Source organism: Lycorma delicatula, chromosome 3 (assembly GCF_047948215.1).
Source record: "Lycorma delicatula isolate Av1 chromosome 3, ASM4794821v1, whole genome shotgun sequence".
Lineage (NCBI taxonomy): Eukaryota > Metazoa > Arthropoda > Insecta > Hemiptera > Fulgoridae > Lycorma > Lycorma delicatula.
The window spans coordinates 77,185,639-77,211,452 of record NC_134457.1 but is presented as its reverse complement, the minus strand read 5'-3'; the positions used below and the strand labels follow the sequence as shown (position 1 = coordinate 77,211,452).

Below are 25,814 nucleotides of genomic sequence, written 5' to 3'. Positions count from 1 at the left end.
TTAAAAAACAATTCCTTTTATTTTTTAGTTTATATTACAGAGAAAATAACACTTATTTTATGTATGATTTTTAGGGTAAAAATGGTAACTATTTTAGTTATTTTTAATATTATAATCCCAGTTCAAACACCAGCATAATTTAGTCATACAATATGGACAACAGATGAATGTATACCCTTAAGATATATTTCAGAACTTCTTTTAACATTAAATTTGCAGCAAATAAAAATAAAATAAAAGTAGTAATCGCAAAATAAGTTCATCTATAGCAATAGGATTTTTCATTGTGATATTCCTTTATTTATTTATAATTTTTTTTTAAGGTATAAGAGATTTTAGAATTCACATAATTAATCTAATTAAAAATTATGTCAATTATGTTTGTTTTGTATATTTCCTGTGGATGACAGATTAGAATACTTACTTAAAAACAAAAGTTCATTCAGAACTTAATTGATGTCAATAGCAAATGCTACAGTAGAAAAGGAATTGCATTAATAAATTAAGTATGCATCAGTTAATATGTAGCCTACTGTTCTTCCATTCAACATCTAAGAAATTAGATTAGAAGTGGTTGAGATCATAAGATTAAAATACTGTCTTATAAAATACCATCTTAGTTACATTAAAAAATGCACTGTTTATTTTTATGATTTCATTCAGTTATACAGAGGAAAATATTTTGGTTCAAATAGATTAAAAATTTTCATTAAAATTGTAAGCATTACGTAATATTTTTTTTTTTTTAAATTAAATTATATTGAACACAAAAATAATTTAATTACAAATAATATTTTTATATGATATATCAGATTTGTAAATAATAATTCAGTTTTCAAATAAAATACATTTCTTTTATAACAATATTTGTCTACATAGATCTATAGAGACAAAACTTAATTCCACTGAAAAAACAAGTTGTTTTAAAACTAATTATGAAAAAAGTGGAATTTTAAATTTGGAAATTTAAAAGCTCTTGTAAATTACACGCAGCTTTATCCAAATTTTAACTAATTTTTATGTGATCCTAATTTAATAATCCTTCCTAAAAATATATTATTAATTAATTATCATATATTAGATAAACCCTAACTATTTGAGAAAGAAAGTGAGAATGTGTAGTGCTGAAAATATCACATATGGTTTAAATTTGTAGATTTGAAGAAAAAAAAAACATTATGAAGAAAAACACTTTCTAAAATAACCTCAATAATTATAGCCAGGGTTCAAAAGGATTACTGATCTATACAGTGAGTGAGAGGGGTGGGAGAAAAGAAAGAGCAAATTATTATTCCCAATATATTCAGAAATGGAAGCCAGGAGCTTTATAAAAATATTATCTGGCCTTAAAAAAATGATGACTTCAGTAATAGATTAAAACATGTGATTATTGAGGCAGTATACATTCTTCTTTTTTAATCCTTTTTTTCTTTATAAGAAAAATGAAATTAATTTAATAAAACTAAGTACTGGAATTTGATCGACTATCATTAGTAAATTTTACTTGTAAAACCCTATGATAATATAAATTCAAATGACTTTTATAATTTAAACCTTGCTGTTAAAGAAATATACAGTTTATGACTAAAAATAGTCTATAAATGTTTTGCTATATAGAAATATCATCATGTCATAAAGTGGCATAATTAAGACTTCTGGTATAATTTGTGAATATTAATTTCTCAGAAATAAATGAAACATTCATCAAGAATAATCAAATAATTTTTTTCTTAATATTTCATCTATTCTTAATAAATTAAAATGACTTAAGAAATGCAATATTGAACATTTATTCCTATTTCAGGCAATACTCAGGTTATAAGGCTGCTGAAAGTTCTGGTAGTAAAAGTCTTATGGAGTTAGAAAACCAAAGAAATACCAATCAGCAAATACAATCTCATACTCCATCACCATCACAAAAAGGAGAACTTATTCATAATCACAATTCTCATATACCAAATGATAATGCAGGTAATAATTTAATTTAGGTTTATATTATTATTTGTATAAAATATTTTGTTTTTTTTATAATTACTTTTTCTCAATTTTACAAAAAAAAATTTAGAAACGCATTACATTTTCTTGGTACATTGTCTACTTTATGGCTCTATATTTCCAAAAATATTCATAAGTTTCATGGGAAAGTGAAAATGGATACTAAATTTAGTACGTTTCTACTTTACTAAAAGAAATCAATTTATAGGTGAAAAATAATACCCGAGCTTTTTCACAACTATTGTTATTTTTCTTCCAATACATTAATTTTTTTCCTCTAAAATACAGAAGAAGAAAACACGGTAGGTTTTTTAAAATATGTTTACAAACACAAATATACAAAAAGTCCAGGAATATTGACTTAATCATAACTGAGATTTCAGATATTGTTCTCATTCTTTTTTCAATTACTGCCATTTCAAACAAAAACATAACCTTAAAATTAAATACCAATTTTAAGAAAAATTAAATTCTTAAATAAATGAACTGTCAAATAAACAACAAATAATAACAAACTGCATTGTTCTGGGAATTGCCAAACCTAAGGATTAATTCAGGATATCAAAATAAACAAAAAAAATTCATATAGACAAATGTCTTTTTCTATTAATTTTCTTTCTCACTCTTTTGTGTATTTTTAATAAAAATTTATATTTAAGAAGAGATTGAGATATTTTAATTGAATCTGATACACATGTCCCCATTATCATCTTCTACAAAATAATAAGTTTTAAAATCTTACCTTTGAAAATTCCAAAATGACAGCCATTAAATTTTTAATCATTAATATCTTTGCAAATATTAGTTTTATCATATTATTATGTTTAGATAAAATTTTAAGCCTTTTGGTTTAGATTGTTAAAGTGGATTGCAAAAATTATGCAGCCTAACAATTTTGTGCATGTTTTCAAGTCTTTCTTTAATTTATTTAAATATAATTAATAATTTATATTATTGAATATAATTTTGGGTACATGTACACCAAATTTAATAATATTATCAAGTTTTTAAGATTTGTCCTCAGGGATTTTCAGTCTATTTTGATTTTTTGATATGTATATATAATTTTTTTTTTTTTTTTAATAATTATCTGAAAAGATAAGAAATTAAACAAAATCTGTATAGAAAAACAATTAAACAATTACATAGAATCGATTTAAATTATAAAAAAACAAAATTCGTTATATAAAACTAGAAAAGTAAAGACAACCTCATAAACACATAAAAAGTAATAAAAACTATTACTGTGATATGGGATCACAGTGTTGTATTACGAAGTATTTTAGAAGTACTTTTTAACAAAAAATTTTATATTAAAGAACAAATAAAATAGTTTTTATAAAGTGCATTCCAAAAGTAATGCTCCCCTTTACAAAATATCTTAATTTTATCGGTAAAAATGTGAAGATTGATGTCAAAATTCTTAAAAGTGTTGTATTAATATAAGTCTATTCAAAGTTATTTTCCATCACCTTGTCGGTACTTCACCATTTTTTAACCCATTGTTGTAATAAATTTTCAAAAACTTCCTGTGGCAGTCATTCCACCCATTTAATATTGTATGTAGTGTAGTTTCATTAAAAATATTTTAAAAGTTATTCAGAAGAAGGCTTTAGTTTTAGAATATCCTAAAACATTGATGTTTTATATGTTGTAAGTACAATATGCATCTCCATATGTATTATATTCAGTAGGAAAACTTGGTTAACTGAGCACCAAAGTATATTACATTAGATTATCAGAGGAATAAGAGGTTGTCTTCAACATCAATAAGAGTATTCAAACATGCCCACAGGAAGAGTAACATTCTCACCAACTCCACTTATGAAAAATGAGTGGTTGTGATCCAGAAGGGAGGGAACCAAGATCAATCCATTGACTGTTTTTTATTCAGATTAATTTTTTTAGATTTTGCTAGAAAATTTGTATTTTATAGTTGTCATATGTGCTGTAGCACTCACCTTGATGTAGAGTTGTATATATACAATCCACTAATACATCACTTTTCTTGTTTGAACGCCACTGAGATTTTATTTGTAATATATATCTGTAATAAAATTACTACAGTATAATAAAAATTTACTAATCAAGAAATAATGATAAATAATGAACACCTGTGTTTTGCTGCTTTATGCAGTTGAATATCTAATTAAACGAGGGTAATTCGGAAAATAACCTCTGTTCAGCTGTAAATAAAAAATCTGCATAGATAAAAATATTTTATTATATACAACTTAGAATTATACCTTTTAACTATATTTCAACATAGTCGCCATTTTAGATTCAAGCATTTGTCTTAACATTTCACTAATTTACAAACTTCAAAAAATTCAGCTGCTTGGGTACTTAACCATCATTTCACAGCATTTTGAAGTTCATCATCATCATTGAAGTATTGCAACACAAGGATCCTGTGAAATGTTGAAGAATTTAGGCGAGCCAATTAGAACAAATGTCACAGTATGCTGTCAACTGATGTTTTTTCATTCACTGTAAGGGCAATGCTCATCCTTATATTGAATGGTGAATGCTCAAAGAACTCAAGAACTTCTGAATTAATTCCAGTGGGACATTTTTGATCATCACCTTACAGCCCAGACAGGGTGCAAAGTGATTTTCATCTCTTCACTCACATGAAGAAATGGCTTGCGTCTGAAACTTAACTGAACAGGTCATAGCCTGTTCAATTCAGTTGAATTGGATAGGTTTCTTTTTTATAAATCTGTTTTCTTTTTTATTGGATTTTTTTTAATTTGATACTACTACTGTATCACAATATGTGAGTGACAGTTTGTTAAAACGGACTGTATAATAGTCAATACTTAGACTGTCAGTCTAACATAACATTGAAAACTACTCAAAAGATATAGAAAATAAATTATTTGATAAGAAAATTATACTTGAATCAAAAAATTAATCATATTAAGTTTACTGCAATAAAAACTTAGCTACTCAGAAACAATTGTTAACAAAATATACTACTCTTACAAAGAATAAACAGCCTAATATAAAATGCATTTGACATTATTTAGATTTTTTGGAACTGGTTAATAATTACATTTCATATAAATGCACTAAACCAATTTAATTTTGAAAAACATATTTATTCTGTAAGTATATGTGTTTTAACTTTCTAAAAAAAAATATTATGTTCTAATTGTTACCTTGGTTTTTTTATTAATTTAGGCGATTATGAAATTAGTCCATATGCTACTTTTAGTCTTCCAAATCAGGCTGCAGCTCATTCTCTTCAGTTCCAAACATTTAGTCAACATGATTGTTATGAGGGTAGACCAATGAAAGAATATCATTATTCAAGAGGGAGATCCAAATCAAGTTCAGCAAAAATTCCACAAGATGTTCTTAATTTAGGTAATCACATTTATTTTGCAGTTTTTATTTAAAACAAAAACAAAAATAAAACACAATTAGAAAGTATGCAGCATGTTAGATAAATTATAGTTAAGTCATATGCAGAGAGAGCCAGCCTCTGTGGTGCAAGTGGTAGTGTCTCGGCCTTTCATCCGGAGGTCCTGGGTTCAAATCCTGGTCAGGCTTGGCATTTTCACATGCTAAAAAAATTGTCATTCATCACATCCTCTGAAGTAATACCTAATAGTGGTCCTGGAGGTATGCAGAAGCAGTATAAGCCTTTAAGCTCTTTTTAAGTTTCAGAGCTCATATTACACAGTATCCTTTGAAAGGTTTTAAAGCGTGTTGTCCTTTAATTTCAATTTCATTTTTGGAAACAGGAACAAGTTATTAAAGTTAGTGTTGGGGGACTAAAATAAGTTAACATAGAAATAATTATGTTATTTCTATCTTGTCTGTCTGCTCCTTAGGAGCAGACAGACAAAGACTGCTTCTCAAATTTTGGCAATATTTTTACATTTTGAGCAGATTAAAGGGTTGCCTTTGCTCATCATTGATCAACATGATTTTTTTTTCTTTCAACTACTTGTGCCCCACTTATACATCTCCATACACCTAAGCATCATAAGAAAATCTCCGACGGGAAGTCTTATTCTTTAAGACTTTGGGGATTGGCGTCCCCACGGGCTTAGCCTCTGCAGCTTTTCTTCCCACTATACAGTGAGCTGCAGAACACTTTACATCATGCACATATACTACACCAAGAACACTACATAAATTACAACATACACACTTACACAATTACACAACAACATCCTACATTGATATTTCTTACACTAACACTCGGTGGTGTTGCGACATCTTATGAAACGCAACCGTAACCCAAGGTGGGAACAAATCGTGCCGATCGGTGAATGGCTCTACGTAGTGAGTCTCGAACGATGTCCTCTGGGCACCAGGGCGAAACCAGTTGCACTTAACTCTAGCTCCAGTACGCGTGCGCTCTGCTGGAGTGGTCCATTTTTCGCCGGTACTCGTGGGACCAAAATTTCTGTTCCTATATTAAATTCCAAGATGGTTGGTGGTCCATCTGAAAAAACCACCAAATTAAGTCTTGTGAAGAGACCTCGATCAGCTTTGTCTGACGAGGATAAAAGTCCTATCGAAGAGTACTGCAAATCTTTAGACTTGAACTCTAAAAATATTCGATTCGTTGTTCTCCGAAATAGTCAGGAAGGTGGCCCCCTCCAAAAGGTTTCACCTTTCCTAATAAACAAAACTATAACAGGTGCAAGTGGCTCCCCGAAGAACATCAGGAAATTACGCGACGGATCGATTCTGATCGAAACATTCAACGATGAACAGAGTCGATCTATCTTACGTCTCCGTAGTATGGGTGGTATAAATATAAGTGCAGAAAGCCACAAAACTTTAAATACGAGCCGGGGTGTAATTTTTTGTCGAGACCTTTTAGATATAGATATCACTGAAATAGTTGACGAGCTTTGCCACCAAGATGATGTTGAAGTGAAACGTATTATGAAACGGCAGAACGGCACAGAAGAACTGACACCGTCTCTTATATTAACATTCAATCTCCCTGTTCTAACAGAAAAGATTAAAGTGGGTTACCTCTCGGTTCGGGTTACGACCATTCATACCCAACCCACGGCGATGTTTCAGATGCCAAGGTTTTGGTCACACTACAACATCTTGTACAGAAACTGAGATCTGTGCTCGATGTGCTAAAGAAGTTCACAATGACACGAACTGCGAAGAAAGTGAAAAATGCGCAAACTGCAGTGGTCCACATACAGCCCGCTCCCGAGATTGCCCAATCTTTAAAGAAGAAAAGGCAATTCTCAAAATCTGTACGGAGCAAAAGCTATCTTTCCCGGCCGCACGAAGAGAATACAAAAGGTTAAATAATTCACGGAACCTGGTTAAACCAGATGTATCTTTTGCTACCGCTACATCGAAACAAACTCTTACAAACGTTAATAATCAGCAGTGCGGATCCTGCAATGAACTTAAAAAACTTGTTCAGATGCTTTCTGATCAAGTAGTTTCACTTACAGCCACTATCTCAGAGCTGACAAAAATGAATAAAACGTCTTTCGTCGCAGTTAGTGAATCCAACAGTGTGATACACACGAAAGTTCCTGCTCCCAAAGTCGTACCAGTATGAGTAGCGACTATCACAGCTGGCAGTAAGCCACCTAATAAGCTCCCCGTAAAGGGAACCCACATAACCACCCCCTCTGGGATGTTAACTGCAGCATCCCATTCAAATAAATCTCCTCCACCATCACCTCATATACTGGAGGATATGTTTGAAGAACCACTCGACCCTAGGGCATCGGAGTTCTTTAAAATAAAAAATACAAAAAAGAAAAACCGAATCACGTACAACTAATTTTTATATAATTTCCGAAATTTAATTATTTTATTTTTTTATTTATTTTTTTTACACTTATGAACATTATTCAGTGGAATGTTAGAGGTATTCGGTCCCGCATTGAAGATATATTAGAGTACTAGCGCACACACATGATCCACTAATCATGTGTTTCCAAGAGACTCACCTGCTACAACATGACCCAATTACTCAGGGGATACTTCTGTGAGAGATGCGACTGCCTAGTAGACAGTAGGGAGAGTGGTGGAGTAGCGATTTTCATGAAGAACGGGGTGTCAGCTACAAGAATTCAACTAACCACTGCCATTCCTGCTATTGCAGTAAAGGTCTCTATTCCCTTCAAATTGCATATCTGCAATCTGTATCTCTCACCGAACACTGAGTTCAGTGCTTTAGATGTCTCAAATCTCCTCACGCAAATACCATCTCCATCGTTAATAGTAGGATACTTCAATGCTCATCATATTTCCTGGGGCTCAACCTTCTGCTTCACTCGAGGAAATATGATAAACAGATTGAGACAAGACTTTGACCTTTGCCTACTGAATAATGGATCACACACATTCATGTCCTTATCAACTGGTACTGTATCTAACCTTGATCTTTTCCATATGCTCACCGAATGTGCTCCCTCATTTTAATTGGTCTGTTTGTGATTACTTTCACGGCAGTGATCATAGACCAATTATTATTGGTTTCGGTGTAGAATGCGAGATTAAAAGAAGGCCACGGAGATGGATTGTTGAAAAGGCAGATTGGAACGGATACCATAAAGCATTCCAATCTCAGTATGACGATGGAGCGAACATCCTCGACCAATATTCTTCTTTTACGTCCATGATACTTGAGAATGCCAACAGATATATCCCACAAACATCGGGTAATCCTAGACGTCCTTTCGTTCCATGGTGGAACGATGATTGCAAATATGCTATTAGGAATCGACGGCAGGCACTACGCAAATTTAATCGTAGGCCTACAACAGAACATCTAAATTTATACCGCAGGGCTAGAGCGGTGTGCCGTCGAGTATTCTTGGACGCTAAGAGAAATTCATGGTCGAAATACGTAAGCACTATCTCACGCACTTCTCCCAAGTCTACTGTATGGAAGAAAATTCGTGCAATTTTCGGATCACCGAAACAATCTATTCTCGGTCTTACTGATGAAGGAGAACTCCTTTCATCACCCTCGGAACTGGCAAATAGTCTAGCAAAATCTTTCCGCTCGGTGTCTCTCACCTCATCATATAATAACGATTTTCAACGGTACAAGATACAAATAGAAGTATTATTGTAAAACATTGGTGATTCGGTTGGTGAATTAAACACTCCATTCGTATTTAAAGAATTGTTACATGCACTTAAAAACTCACGGAACACTTCCCCTGGACCGGACAACATTTGCCTTTCCATGCTTCACACCTTCCTAATTCGGCACTACAACAACTTTTGAATATTTTCAACGGTTTATTCTCCGAACAAGTCTTCCCACCCGGCTGGTCAGAAGCATTTATTATACCAGTACTAAAACCTGGTAAAGACCAAACCAACCCCTCAAGCTACCGCCCTATTTCATTAACAAGCATTTTGTGTAAAATAATGTAGAGAATGGTAAACCGCAGACTTACATGGTACTTGGAGAAACATGGCTTTCTATCTCCAGAACAGTGTGGTTTTCGACAAGGACGATCTTCTATTGACCATTTAGTGTCACTAGAAACAGCCATACAAAACGCTTTCCTAAATCGGCAGCACCTCGTCGCTATCTTCTTCGATATAAAAAAGGCGTATGACAGCCTGGCGACGTGGTATTCTTAACACTCTCAAAGAATGGGGAATCAAGGGCAATATGCTTGCTTTTATCCGTGGATTCTTAAATCACCGAACGGCTTGTGTTCGTGTGGATGATTCGCTCTCAGATAGTGTCATCTTGTGGTTAACGCGTCTTCCCAAATCAGCTGATTTGGAAGTCGAGAGTTACAGCGTTAAAGTCCTAGTAAAGTCAGATATTTTTACACGGATTTGAATACTAGATCGTGGATACCGGTGTTCTTTGGTGGTTGGGTTTCAATTAACCACACATCTCAGGAATGGTCGAACTGAGAATGTACAAGACTAACACTTCATTTATACTCATACATATCATCCTCATTCATCCTCTGAAGAATTATCTAAACGGTAGTTACCGGAGGCTAAACAAGTAAAAGAAAGAAAAGAAGAAGAAGAAGAAGATAGTGTCATCTTGGAGAATGGAGTGCCCCAAGGTAGTGTATAAGTGCCACCTTATTTTCTGTAGCCATAAACGATATTACCAAATGGGTGCAGGCTCCTGTCTCATGTTCTCTATTTGCTGACGACTTTGCTATCTACATTGCAACCCGTTCAACACCTACAGCACAGAGACTACTGCAGAACATTATATCTCACCTTGAAGCTTGGTCCAGGATTACTGTTTTCACATTTTCACCTGAAAAAACAAAATGTGTAGTTTTTTTCTCGGCTACGAAACCCTTCTATTCCGCAAATTTTTCTGCGGAGAGACTATTACTATCTCTACTTACGTCAAGTTTTTAGGTTTATTTTTTGATAGCCATCTTACTTGGGTCAAACATTTAAAAGAATTGAAAACAAAATGTTCCAAACTTCTAGAGATGATGCGAGTCCTTACTAACACCAACTGAGGAGCCGATAGGTCATGTATGATACGTTTTTACTATTCCTTTGTTCGCTCCCGTTTAGATTATGATTGTGTCGCCTACTCTTCAGCTCGTCAATTCGTGCTTAAAATGCTGGATAGTGTACATCATGCTTTCCTTCGGCTTGCCACAGGCGCGTTTAGATCAAGTCCTGTCGCAAGCTTACTTGTAGACTGTGGTGAACCATCACTTTGGGATAGACGAGACCAGCTTTTATTATCTTATTTTGCTCGTCTCAGAGGACAGCCAAATCTCCCGGCTCTTGACTCAGTCTTTAGAAATCCTAATCTAGGAAAGTATGAGGACCATCCACGTCGTACTGCACCTGTAGGTGTCCGTACCCGGCGTCTGCTGCAACATATAAATGTACACACACCGTCATTCTTTCCTATGTATTCTTGCTCATATCCTCCATGGAGAATAAACCTTATAAATTTTAATTTTGACCTTACGACATACAATAAACAGTCAACATCATCTATTGTCTTTCAGCAAATGTTTCAGTGTGTTCTCTCCAAGATGAAACCAGATGCGGTTGTATACACTGATGGATCGAAACAAAACGATACAGTTGGGTGTGCATTTGTTGTCAATGAAAGAACTTATATGGTTGGTCTAGCCGGTATTACGAGTGTGTTTACCGCTGAACTATACGCCATAAATAAGGCTCTAAACATCATTAACCCTAAATATAGAAAAATTCTTATTTGCAGTGACTCGTGTAGTGCTCTCCAAGCCTTAAAAAAACTTTTATTCCAAACATCCTATCGTCATTGAAATTTACAACACAATCGCTGAGTTGAATAATCGCAACACAGAATTAAGTTTTTGCTGGGTCAGCCACATAGGGATTCCAGGTAATGAACATGCAGATTTCGCTGCCAAAGAAGCATGTAACCAGCCTGCTTTCACCACCCGAGTTGCTACTTCTGATTTCATTAACTGTGTAATACAATTACTAAGAGCAAGGTGGCAAGGTGACTGGACGGCTACCGTTGATAATAAACTCCGTCAGATTAAAGATTCTGTGTTACCATGGGACTCCTCATACAGAAAACCCCGGCCGGCGTGAGGAAGTAGTTCTCTGTTGATTGCGGATAGGACACACGAGGGTCACACACGAGTACCTGTTTACAAGAGGACAAGCACCTCTATGCGCACGATGCAACTACCGCGTGACTGTGCGCCACATACTCGTGGATTGCATATGTTATGCGGCGTTGCGTCGTAAATTTAAACTACCCAGAAACATCCGTGGTATCTTGTGTAATGATAAAGAGGTTTTAAACCGGATGTTTCTGTTTTTGCGTAGTATAGGGTTAATACAAAAAATCTAACATAATATAAAAATTTAATTACTTTAGTCCTATGTATTGTTTTTGTTATCCGAGTAGCGAGCCTTTTACACTCCCTATCGGATTTTTTTTTTTTTTTTATATATATATATATATATTCATATTTTTTTGTTTTTTTTTTATGCTTTTTAAATTCATCTGTGATATTAGTTGTAAGATTTTTGTGATATTAGTTGTAAGACTTTAAACATAATAGTTTTAAGTTTTATCTCCTTTTTTAGTTTTAAGTTTTATTTATTTTTAATATGATAGTTTTAACGTAGTTCTAAGTTACATGTTAGTGTTTTTGTTATCCGAGAATGGGCCTTTTACACCCATTCTGGATTTTGTTTCCTGTGATAGTAGTTTTAAGTTTTAATTTTATCTAACAACTTTAATTACTTTTATTTATTTATTTTCCGGGCGATAATAACGTCCAACTGTTTTTCTCCCTAAAAAAAAAAAAAAAAAATCATAAGAAAATACTTATTTAAGATCTTTCTTTCTTTTTAACCACTGATTTCTGGTTAAAAAAATAAAAACTTCATTCAGGAAAATTTTTGATATTTTTCATCACATTTTCAAGAAGTGTGCTATAATAAGGAAATTAAAATAATAGTAATAAATCAAGACCTCGTCACTGAAAATGTTGATACTTGAAGTATGCTAAATAAAGATAAAACACTCAACAGGTAATAAATATCACACTTATGTGATGAAATACATTTTCAGGAAACTTTAATATTATCTTATCTTATTGCCTATTTTCTGCTAGTATTTAATTTATAAACAATATTTTTGTTCGAAATTTTAACTGACATTCATTACACTATAATTTTCTGGAAGACTACTAAGTTATTAACTAAAGTGATATTCGCATAATTTACAATTCACAATATTTATTTATATGCAGTATTTCAATAGTGTTATACCATAAAACATTGATATAAAGTAAAAAGAGTTGTGAATTTGAATAAAAATTTTTACGTACATAATTTATGAAGAAATGAAATTTGTTAACTTTTTATTTCATTAAAAAAAAAAAAACTTACCTTGTCTGGGCATTTTTTTAACAAATCATTTTTTGGCTGGATGATGGAAAGTGCTCATGTATAAAATTAAATATTTTACTTTTTTTTCTGTTCATGCAGGTTAGATAATAAAATTGGAAGAAAAAATCAAAAACAGTTAAAAAATACCTTTTAATTATAACTGTATTAATGAGAATGAATTACTGATAAATTAAATCATAGTTGGAATTTTTTTTAGACTGTTGAGATGTTTTTAATTATCTGCATATGTTTTTTGATATAATGAATGGTCTGTAAAAAAGATTACTTATAATAATAATAAATGTGTTATTTAGTCAGAAATTTAAAACAACAATAAATTGTAGTAACAAATTACACGTGTAGATTAATTAAAAATACTTTGCTAAATCCAGGTTTGATAGAAAAGCAGTGGCTTTTTCTTTTACTTATTAATCTCCAGAAGCTCCATTTTTTCTGTTAGCCTGGTTATTGCAGCTTTAACAAGGAGCATGATATAATAACAAAAATATTACATGAAATATTTGTTAGAATTAACAGTTATGAATATTAACAGTTAGAATTAATATTTTTTTCTTGTTTTTAATATAAAAATTAATTAATAATTTTTCTTGTTTATAATATAAAGTATGAACAGTTTTGAAAGTTTAGATTAACAAAATTATTTTGTAATATTGTGCTAACAGATTAAGAGATTGTTTTCTGTTAGAGATCTCGTGCATCTCGACGCAACAGACCCTTCCAGTGGGGAGAAAAGGAGGAGGTGGGAACATGGCCGGCGGCGGAAACAACTCAGTCTTTATGTCTGATTCTGACAGCAGTGGAGATAAGCCTCATTCTCAGCATTCTCAGCGAACACCTGCACATAGGTTACGTAGTGCAGGTAGATAATGAAATTACATTCATATTAAATATATTGCTCATCTTAAATCATTTGCCTAAGTGATTAAATTGCAGCAGAATAAACATATTAAAATGTTTACCTACAATCATTTTTTTGCTTTATTTCATTAACTTTATTCTGATATAAATTTACATAACTGAATACTATATTTGCTTATAATGGAAGTATCGTAGATGAGGTTAGAAACTGAAAGTCAACATTAAAAACACTCAATGAACTATGACCATTATTTAGCAGAATAAATAAAAATTCAAGAAATAATTGATAAATGTATCTGACACACTTTGCATTGGGACAAATATCTTATATATTATCATCATTGAGAAAATTTAAACTCGTCATTGCAAAATAAGCTGATTTTTGAAGTTGAGAGTTCTAATGTTCAAGTCTTTGTATAAGGCCTTTATATGGATTTGAGTGGTAGATTGTGGATACCAGTATTCTTTGGTAGTTGGGTTTCAATTAACCATACGTCTCAGGAGTGGTTGACCTGAGTCTGTTCCAGACTCTATGTTTACTGGTACATTTACACTTACATTGTACTACATCTGCAGCTGTGTCAGGCCAAGTAGTGGTAATTGCATTTGCTTATACACACACACATACCCAGACCCAGCAGTAGCTGGAAAACTGATTGGAGTAAAAACCATATGCCAGCTTTGATGGCAATTATGTTTGTTTGCTTTAATGTACTTGTTGCATGATGATTTATCAGAATAAATATACAAAAGAAAAGTGTTTGCATCAAATGTTGTGTGAAATCTCAGGAAAAGTTTGGCTAGCTTCTGACAACACATATGCCTGCCAAATGTTGGTATTCATTATGTGTAGCTGATACTTAGTGGAAAGCTGTTGAATTTTTGTGACTGCATAGTTATTTAATGAAGAAGCTGGTGTAGCCCAACGGATTAAGGTGACAGACTGCATAGTTATACCAATCAGGAACTCTACTGTATTTATGATAATTATAATCATAAAGTTATCAGCTTTGAACATCATAGCCAGCATCCATCATAGCAACACTTTTAGATTAACAGAATATTCAGGGAACACTTAAATATTTGTTGTAGTCTTTGCACCTACAATTTTACTGAGATTCAAATAAATTTAAGGCAAATTTTTTGAACACATTTTATACTTTTTTAAATAATGTTGAAAATGTTTTGAATGTATAGAAAAAAATTTTGTTTTTCTCCTTATAATTAAAAAATATAGTTTTAACTATAAAAATAGCATTTTGCCTCTAAAATGCTATTTAAAAAAAAAATTAAACTATTAAGAATAACACAGTATAAAAAAATTGATATTAAAATGAAAAAGCTAGGTGTGATTATTGGTGTGATTATGTGATCATCAGCATTTAGAAAAGAAACAATAAAATAAAAAAAGTAATTTCCATTTCAGGTGGCTCAACTATGTTTGATCAAGATTCAAGCACAGAGTCTGCTGAAGTTTCTCCAGAAATCAGCAGGAAACACAGAACAAGAAGAGGGGTTTCTCCAAGGTAGCGCAAGTAGGTGCTTATCCACCGAACCCCATGTTTGTTTATAAGTTACCAAAATAACTAAATCAAAAAAATGATGCCATTAAACAATTTTTCATTGTTTTGTAATTTTTCCATTAAACTGACTCTATAAGAGGGAAGTCTAACTTTATCTGATAGGCACAGTAATCACTTGACAGGACTTTTTTGCAATAGCCAGATATCAATCTTTCTGGTCAAGTCTATTATAAGAAATATAGATTTTACATAGGAAATCTTTAAGAAAGTTTCAAGAACAAAATCCTAATTTTTATCAAATCAAAAACCAAAATATAATTTGGATTTGCTTTAAAATTAATTTCTGTCATTAATTTTAAAGGTGTATGTGCATTGATGTCCTGTATCAGTTTTATTTTACCACTCAAATATGATTAGTTATTTTATAAATGGAATCATTTTTATAAAACAAAAAAGCACATAGTCATGTGTAAAAAAGTAAACTACAACAGCATATAGTTTACTACCCTTATCGTCTTAAAGTTTCCATACTACTGATAACCACTCAATTTGTGGACATCTCAGGAATATCATCCTGAAAATTGAGGGTATGGAATAAGATAAGATGCCAACAGCCAAAGTGAGGTTTAATAATCCATTCACTGAATGGTGTTAAACAATACTGGCTCCTACTATAAAAAAGAATAAGCCAACAGAAAAGAAAACAATTTAAAAATGTATTGATATCGAGGTATGATTGACTAACTCTGAAATTAGAATTTACTTCTACTCTGATGGTAAATAAAAAATATATTACAAAATAAAAATAAACATTATCAAATGATTTTGATAAAATACAGCCATGATTTAGGAAACCATGAATTTCAATATTACTATATTTTCCTCAATGAAGAGTCTGTTGACAAAAATACACATTATTGATAAGTTGCTTAGGAGGTAGTTAGAAGAGGGAAACAATTGATTTGTATTCATTTTTTTACCAAATGAATATATAGAGTGATTCACAAAGAATGTATCAATTTTTCTGGACATGTTCTACTGGTGAATATAAATAAGTTTATATAAACATAGATTCTGAAACGCTTTGTTAGCAAGTGTTGGCTGGTGAAAGATTTCGCCTTGATTTCTGTGCCCTTGGTAAAATTAAACCAGACTGTAATTCTTGGGATCCAAGTTAAGTGGTAGATTTAGTGGTTTTCTGTGAAATCTGAGCTGAAAAATTGATTAAAATAGATCTCAGAACTAATATTTTTAATAGTTTTTAAATTTTATATTTTTAATAGAAAAATTTGGTGTAAAAGACAAAAGAAGTAACAAAACACACAGTTTTATGTTCAGTGTAAAACAGCATTGTTTATGGTAATAAACACATAGAAGTTAAAAAAATAATTGATTACATTCTTCATAAATCACTCTGATACAGCTGCAATAATTTTAAATCAATGATTTCTTCATACCACCTGGTCTCTATTATGTTTTTAAAATCACAGTTATTGTAATGCTTACAATAACACAGCTTCAGAAGATGTGTAATGCTTACACAGTTTCAGAATCTGTGTAGGTCTTCTGACTTATATATTGTTACTTACTAGTAAATATTCTTTAAGGAGACACTTATGCCAAGAATTGTCTTTATCTTTACATTCTAATCTTATTTTTTCTAGATACCACTTTATCAAGCATTGATTAGCCAATTATAATAAAATGTTTAAAGGATCTAGGTTTTTCAATGTACATGTTACTGAAATGAAGAATATAACTTATATTAGAATCCTCAAGAAAATTTGGTTTAGATTATCATATTTTACTGTTTCTGTATAATTTAACAATAAAAAAGAAATTTATAAATATCATTAAGTATTATGTTTTAGGAAAGGTTATAGATTTTTTATTACTGATATTACTCAGTAAATCTGAAAGAGAGATAAATTATCATAATATATTAATACAATAAAATAAGTTTATGGCTTTGATTTCCATTCACAAATAAGGAATTGTGTTCTTATTTATGAAGACACATATTGTAATTCATATAATAGCTTCCAATACATGAAATGATATTTCTTACAAGGATGCATGTAGCATCCTTCTAAAGTAGTGGAAGGTTAAGTGGATTTCTGAACCATTATAATAAAGATGATAACTTTCAGATAAACACTATTAAGCAATGGCTTCATCACAAAGACCTTTGAGGAAGGAGCTGCGTGATAATTCTGTACTGATTAGGAATTTATCTACATATAATTAGAAATTGTTATATCTAAAAAGGTCTATTTTTTAAAATTTAATAACTTTTTATCAAACTGAACTTTATATTTTATTACACAATGTTCATATTTTTAGTAAATGTGTAAGTCATTAGTTGAAAATTGATAATTGAAAAGCAGTTTACTGTATAAATCAGTTTGGGACAATATACAAAAGTGTATATGGGATTGAGTATACAAATACAAATGAATTAAAATTCATAGGATATAATCTTTCAAACAAAGAAATTATAATACATAAATATTACGGTCTGCCAAAACTAGAGTTTTTAATGATAAAAACGTTTACTTTGAACTGATAAGGAAGAGAGGATTTTCAACAATATAATAGTCAATGGAAGTATGTGATTAGTTGTTAGAAGGTTGTTTATTTAAATTGAAAAAAGCTGTGAACCAGTTGTAATAAGATTGTCCCAGGCATGATTAGTTTTGCTTAAATAGATTATTGTCATGATTGTACATTTTTTATTAATCTCTCTTTCAAACACATTTTTGTGTATTTTTTTAATTTAAAAATGCCAGTAGTTTAATTATAATTCTGCTATATAGATTACAAGAATGTGTCCCTTTACAACCTCCTGTGGGTTTCTCAGATAGCCAGGAACTCTCAGAAACAGAATGTGATCAAGACTGTGGGGGACTACGAGTTCTTCGCCATGAGCAATTAGAACAACAGTTATCAAATCTAGTGAAAAGGCAAGTTTATTACCTCGCTTTTGCAAGTCAGTTTTTCGGTTGAAACATATACATTAAAAACTTTAATCTTATTTAAAATATAAATACTTTTTATACTCAGTATCATGGTCTAATAGTACATTATTACATTACGTACATTGTTAGCATTGTGATAACACATTATTAGCATTATATACATCATTACTGACTAGTGAGTGCATTACTTACCAAGAAGCTTTTTTTCTGTATTAATTAGTGATTGGTTGGTAATAATGGTTACAAATTTACTTAATTCTTTAAAAATAAAAACAACTTTGTAATAAATTAATTTTTTTTAATATTTTAAATAGTTATATTTTTAATACTAAAATTGCTTTTGTAACAGGATAGAGTAGAATTTTAGAAAAAAATAATAATTGTACACTATAATTTACTGTTAACAATTTTCTCCTAATCAACACAATAGCCTGACATGGGATGCATTTTATTTCTGAAATTAGTAATGCAATTTTCAGGAATGACTTAATGTTTCATGGCAGGTTATCTACCTACAACCATTAGTTATGGTACTGAATGTACATTAACTTTTACAGCTCGGCTTCTGAAACAATATTACTGCATATAAGTAGGTTACAGAGAAATAAATACAAATACTAAACATATATATATATATATATATACATATAACACAGAATATATATTGTGTTACATATAGTAATGTATTTTTTATAACACCATGTAAATGGTTTATTTCAATATTTTTAATATGCAGTTTAATTCAATATTTCAATCATGACTATGGAAGCAGGATCCTGTGAAAATACTTTCATGATAAAATTAAGGGAATATTGTCTTAGCTCATATTTTACTAGATGGTTATATTAGTAGAATTAAAATTTAACTTAACAATACAGAAAAATAATATGAATCTTAAAAATATAAATTTCAGTAATAAATAAATAAATATATGTATATATAGAGAAGCAGTAACACAATAACACAAAGTCAAAAACAGTTACAAAATTAAATATAGGTGAAAATAAATTTTTCTGCGCATTTTAGAAGATAATAAAAATGAACAAAGCAATGTAGCATGCATTGAATTTGTTCAAACATTAGTAAAGAAATTGTAGTTACTGATGATCTTGAATGAACACACCAGCAAGATGTAATGACAGGGGAGATTGTCAGTTCAGCAAGATGTAATGACAGGGGAGATTGTCAGTTGAACATTGGCTACTGTGCAAGAGAAAGCAATGCGCATACTATGGTTTCACGAGAGCAGATCTGTTATAATTGTTTGTAAATGTTTACGCTTATAGTACAGCCATGATCCTCCTGATAAATACTCTTTTAAACGTTGGTGTCAGCAGTTTAAGGATACAGGAAGCGTAGTACATAAATAAGGTGCTGGCAGACCTCCTAACTCCAAGGAAGTTGTGGATTGAGTATAAGAAACTTTTCAGAAGCCCAGGTAAATTGACTCGTCATTAGAGTTTAGAACTAGGAATGCCAGAATCGATAATTGCGAAGATTCTACAAGAGTGCCTAAAACTTCATGCATATAAAATTCATGTGGTATATGCAATTGAAGATGACAATAAACCACGCCGTTGCAGTTTCACCATAGACATTAAGTGAAAGAAAATAATGTATTTTTAGAAAAAGTAATCTTCTCTAAAGAAGTTACTTTATATCTGATTAGTCACATTTTATGAATGAACCTATCATGTCTAGTAACATTAACCATCATAATTGTTGGATTTCGGATGTCAAGAACCCTCATGCCATTCAAAAACCAAACATGAAAGCCCAAAAATTAATTTTTGTTCTGTTGAGTGCTTATGAAGTGATCAGACCATTCTTCTTCACCAAGCCAGTAGTTACTAGCACTAGTTATTTGCATGTTACAAGAGTACATAGTACCATAAATTGAAAAATCAGCAACCCAGTGTTTACTTCCAACAAGATGGTGCACCATAACACTGGTTTTTACATGTTAGGGGCTATCTAGATGAATAATTTCCTCAACATTGGATTGGCAGTGATAGACCAATTCCCTGGCCACCACAATACCCTGATGTTATGCCCTTCAATTTTTTCTTTGGGGGTTTGTTAAAAACAGGATGTATGCAGTGAAGTTTGTCAACATCAATAAACTAAATAGAAGAGTCAGAATCAACTAAAGAGAGTAAATATAAGAGTGTAATTAGTAGAATAACTCCAGGTATTCTTCTTTATGTGACATTTTACACACCCAAATGATGCTCATGTGAAACCTGATAAATGTTGAAAACAAAAGTGTTTGAAAAGTCCTGTTCAACAATAAAACAATGATGAACTCGTAATTACATTGTTATTTTTTTATTAACACCTGAAATGCACTGAATAATCTTTGATCACCTTCAATTATGAGGGCTACTTTTTTAAGTAAGGTGCAATTGGCATGCTGTCAATAGGTGCATGCGCCCTGGCTCCCAGCATGCCTTGAACAAATACAGATGCCATTTGCAGTCGTAGCATCTGTGTATGATTTATATTGTGAAGATGGAATGTTTCAAATAATTGTGCAGCCTGCCAGTTGTGAAATTCGGTCTGTGATTTTGTTTTTGACCGCAGGGAACATGTCAGCAGTGGACATTCATTGCTAGATATGTGAGATTTACAGGCCAAATTCAATGAGTGACAGCAAAGTGCATAAATGGGTAAGACTGTTCAAGAACAGGCAAGACTATGTATGTGGCAAACCACAATTGGGTCGACCTTTTGTAATCAGCTGATTTGGTATGTGAATTTGAGGCAAAAATTTGTGAAGACCAGCAATTCATGATTTTCACTTAATCAGTGATATTCCCACAAGTTTCAAGATCAGTGCGACAATACATGATCTCATTTTGCTTTAGCAGAAATGATGGACCAAATGGTGGCCCACCCATTTGGCCCATCATTTCTGCTGGTCCATCATTTCAAATGGGTGGACCACCCATTTTCTCGAACCTGAACCTTGCTCGATTTCAGACCAGCCCAGACCTTGCACCAAGGGATTTTCACCTGTTCTGCTACCTTAAGGAGTTTTTGGCAGTCAGCGGTCAGCAGTTTGACACTGATGAAGAAATGAAAACAACAGTTGAAGATTGATTTTCTTCATAAGCGGCTGATTTCTATGACGTGGGCATAAACAATTCAATAAAATGCTATGATAAATATTTAAACAAGCCAAGCAAGATAACTGTAGATAAGTAGCATAAAGTGTAAAGAGTAAAATAAAAAGATTTTTGGCAATATCTTTACTAGTTTTGTTGGTATTAAAAAGTGGATCCTACTTAAATAAAGCCCTCTTAACATAACAAAGTAATTCCATCATACATTATCAACGATGTTATTACTCAAAAACATTAGTAGCTTCAATTAAAAATCAGTTTCTAATTATAAATTAAAATAATATTTTTACTACAAATACAATATATAATCAAGTTATTGTTGCTACTATGTAATCCTATCTAATCCATCTAAGTCTGAGGCATCAATACAATATTTGACATTTCTGTAAAAGAATAACGAATGAATACCTATCATTATATTAAGCAGTGAATGTTTTAGAACACTTAACAGTACAGTGTTGGAAACAGAATAAATGTTTAGCTCAATTACAATTACTATGCACTATTAATCCCATAACTTAATAATGTATGTAATATATTGTGTCCCACATAAAGGAATCAGTTAATTTATTACTTTACAATATCCTCCAAGTCTTTCTTACTGACTGTGACATATATACAGTATCTCGGATACAAAATACACTACTGTGAGAACAGAAATGATATATGCTGTAGTTAGAAGATTATAAAATAAATTATATCCAACCAATTTCAAAACAACTCATGTCACCTTTTAGATAATATTTTCTATGTTTAATGGTATTAAATGGTAATCTTGATATCTTTGTAAAAATATAATACTTTTGTGAAAACAGCCTTTGTCTTGTAGCTTCACTTTAATTGCTTGTCATTAAAAAACTACTGCACCAATTGAAGGGGAATTTCTACCCTAGGTAGCCCATAATTAACTTCCCACTCTTTAAATTTCCATTCTATATCTTCAACTGTTTGTTGAAGCTGATGGAAAATGTCAATCAGAAAAGTTGATAGGAATTATTTAAAAAGTAACCTCTAATTAATTACCATCCAGGAAAAGTAGAATATCCAAATAAATGATCACTAAAAAAAAAGGAAAGAGAATGAGAAATCCAAGCCAATATCTAATGCCTGAAACTTTTGATAGGATAAATTTGTGAATGTATCTCCAGTTAGCCAACTGAGGAAAAAACAGACCTCAGCCTACAATTTTTCCCTTCTTTTCACAAATTATTATAGATGACATTTAACCCTATAATTTCTTAGGGCTCTATAGTTCAATATATAATTCAATAAACTTCACTTTGCTCCCCACAAAGGTATTGGCTGTTACCCATTACTTCTTTCAGAATAAGCAACTTTGATTAATGTTGCTTGAGTGTAAGATGCTTTATTGTGTCAGAAGAACCATTTGAAGGTCTGGGATAGATAGGGTAAATAAATTAATGTACTTCTTCTTACAAAAAAATGCATTATTCAAAGTAACTTACTCAATAAAGGAAATTAGAAATCATATAAATCAAAAGTACCATAAATAATATTTAATATTAAAATATTTGTTAATATTAAATGAATAAAATATTATTCATAAAACAAGATAACTATTTGTATCTAAAAACAGTGGTTCTAATTAGTAGTGAATTTTTAATTATACGCAAAGGTATGATTCAAAAGTTTTAAAAATTTTTACAATAACCGAATGAATATTAACTTGTAATAAAAATTAAAAATTCAGTAATAATTTAATGATGAAAAATCAATCCATATTATGTAGACAAGTCTAAAGTGAGCAAAACAGAACTAAAAATCAAGAACAAATATCTGTAGGGAGTAAATTATTTTCTTAACTACTAAAGTAGTTCATATGGTCTGTGTTGGTAAATTATTGCCCGATAGTATACTTTAAAGGAAAATATTATTTTTACCATCTTGGACAAGGAAATTATCAAAGATAAATAGTACTCAACTAACATTTCCAGGTTTGGAACAGGCAAATGTAAATAATGTGATGAAAATAAAATATAAATATGTTAATTGCAGCTTAAATTATGTACATAATGGTAATAATCTTTCTTATTTTCCCAGGTACCGTCAGGAAAAGTATCGTGAGAAACAAGACTACACAATACATGTTTAATAAAAACTAAAAACAGAGGTTTTAAAACTTCAAAAGTTAAGTGGACTGCATCTCAATTTTTGTGAACAGTTATCATTGTCTTACAAAGTGTCTAATTTTGTATTGCTAAATTCTGATATTACTACCAGAACGTCTCTTTCATTGATGTTCTTTGAAGTTTAATTACAATTTTATCTGTAAACATTTTTAAATGTCTTAGTAGTATTATAACAAAATGTACCAAATTTTAGATCTTTCCTACTCATGTCAAATCATTTTCAGCTACATACAAGTAACTGAATAATTATCAGCTTTTTACATATAAGTATAGAATTTTATAAATTTGGCATTTGACAAAAAAAACAGTTGAATTTTAACTCTGTATCTAACATTGCTACATGAAGTTATATTCTTTTGTGTGCTTATTTTATATACTGTTCTAGTGTGTTGATTATATGTCTTTTTGTTCAAATGTTCAATCTCTACTTTTTCTTTATTGTTACTTTATTCATGAAATTTTTTTTTCTGAAATACTGTTAAGTTCTAAATCACTGTTATTTTGGACTGCTACCTGTTAAAGGTAGTTTAATAGGTCTCCAGTATATGTAAAATTTCATTAGATTAATTTTTTTAAATATATATATATTTTTTTTAATTTTCATGTCTATTTATCCTAATTAGCTCCTAGAGCTTACCTAACTGCATGAGCGGAATAAGCAGAGCTAATTAGTAATTGCTCGCTAAACCGTTTTGAGGAACAGTAGTCGTTTGTGGTACGAACATTTGGTCTTATGCTTTAGGATGACCAAATGGGGTGGTGGTGGGAGAAATGCCAGACATACCAATATCTATTTATCAATAGATAACAAAATCTTCTGAATATTTTGAAGAGTAAGAAAAATTAAAACTGAAGAAATAAGTTATATTTAACTGCTTTGTTTTGTTTTATTAAGAGAGGGATTTGATTAACTAGTAACACCTGATGTAACTGCTCAATAAATGATGTCTACTGAAAGTCTGCATTTCACTTACGTAAGACTTGAAATAATTACACTAACAAATGCTTGCAAATAAGAAAGTTATTGAGTCATTGGTAGCAGGTTTATTTTAATACCAAAGGAAATAGGTGTTATGGAAACAATTTACTACTACTTGTTCAAATTTCTACTTTCTTCTCAATAGGAATTTTCTGTAAAACATATAAGTAATAATGAAAGTGTGAGATGTTTTTCTTAGTTTGTGTCATTATTTTATGATGATAAATGTAAAGACTAGTCTTCCTTTATTTGATATGTAAAAATCTTGTGCAAATTTACTTTGAAAATTTATTTCATTATTTCTTTTCTTTTTTTTCATTTCAGTTTAAAATTTTTCCCATGGAAATTTTTTAAAAAATTGAATTCTCTACTTTTTTTGTGTGTATAACAAAAAAGTACATTATATACACTACTGAAAAACTTATTCTCCAAAAATGATAATCTCTTACCAAATATTAATAATTTTTTTCTGAAATACATTTATATATTTTTTGGACAAAAAGAAATTACCACCTAGGTTTTTCCTAATCCTTATCATTATCCATAAAAATTAAAAGAGAAAGGTCTGTGATTATTCTTACTAACATAACTATCACTTTTTTCGGTAACCAGTGTACTCTGTTAATGATTAATTTGACTGGTAGAACAAAACGTTAAATATTACCTGATATTTCATTTTTGAACGTATCTTTTGAACACTTCATACTTTGAACTTGCTAAATGTGTGGGCAATTTGTTTTTAACAACAATCTCAGTTTTGCACTTTAGCACTGCTTTAAATTCCACTATTGCTAAATAATTCTTCTGCATTTATCTGTCACACGTATCTCATAATTGTTGAACTGTATGTTAGCAATTGTTTTTCCAATACATTATAAGTATTTTATACATTTTTATTTTCTATTCACTTTTCTGCTCTGATCAGTTGATCTTCTGATATGACATCTAATAGATAAAGAACATGTGTGACTGTCAACAAACCTTAAGATTTCTGTATCCTTGTATAATGGTTATTTAAAAACACATACACACATTCTGTTGTCCTGTGCATCATAATATTTTTGTGGGTATGTGTACATGATGTATTACAATAACAAAAAGATCTTGTCAATAGAAAAATCTTAGAATGTACACTGTTACTTGTTACTTAGTTTACTCATGTAAACTAAAGAGTACAAAATAAAATATTTATCTTCTTTTCATTATTAGAATTTCTGACTGTACTATTTTCTTTTGTATTGGGCAAAGTTGCATATTTTGTATTTTTACAACCTTTATAAAGGAAATGGTAGAGGCTTATAGAAAATTAG

At 30.9% G+C, this 25,814-nt stretch overlaps 1 protein-coding gene across 1 annotated transcript in view; it reads left to right on the top strand.

Annotated features, from left to right (window-relative positions):
- LOC142321719 (cell adhesion molecule Dscam2-like) overlaps positions 1-18,225 on the top strand; it is a 187,715-nt gene extending 169,490 nt beyond the window's left edge. Inside the window, exons 24-28 of the mRNA XM_075360021.1 lie at positions 1,805-1,971; positions 5,182-5,367; positions 13,577-13,750; positions 15,176-15,284; positions 18,089-18,225. Coding sequence (XP_075216136.1) covers positions 1,805-1,971; positions 5,182-5,367; positions 13,577-13,750; positions 15,176-15,279 — 631 coding nt within the window. The 3' untranslated portion in view covers positions 15,280-15,284; positions 18,089-18,225. The remainder of the gene's footprint in view (positions 1-1,804; positions 1,972-5,181; positions 5,368-13,576; positions 13,751-15,175; positions 15,285-18,088) is intronic.
- Positions 18,226-25,814: the final 7,589 nt, after the last annotated feature.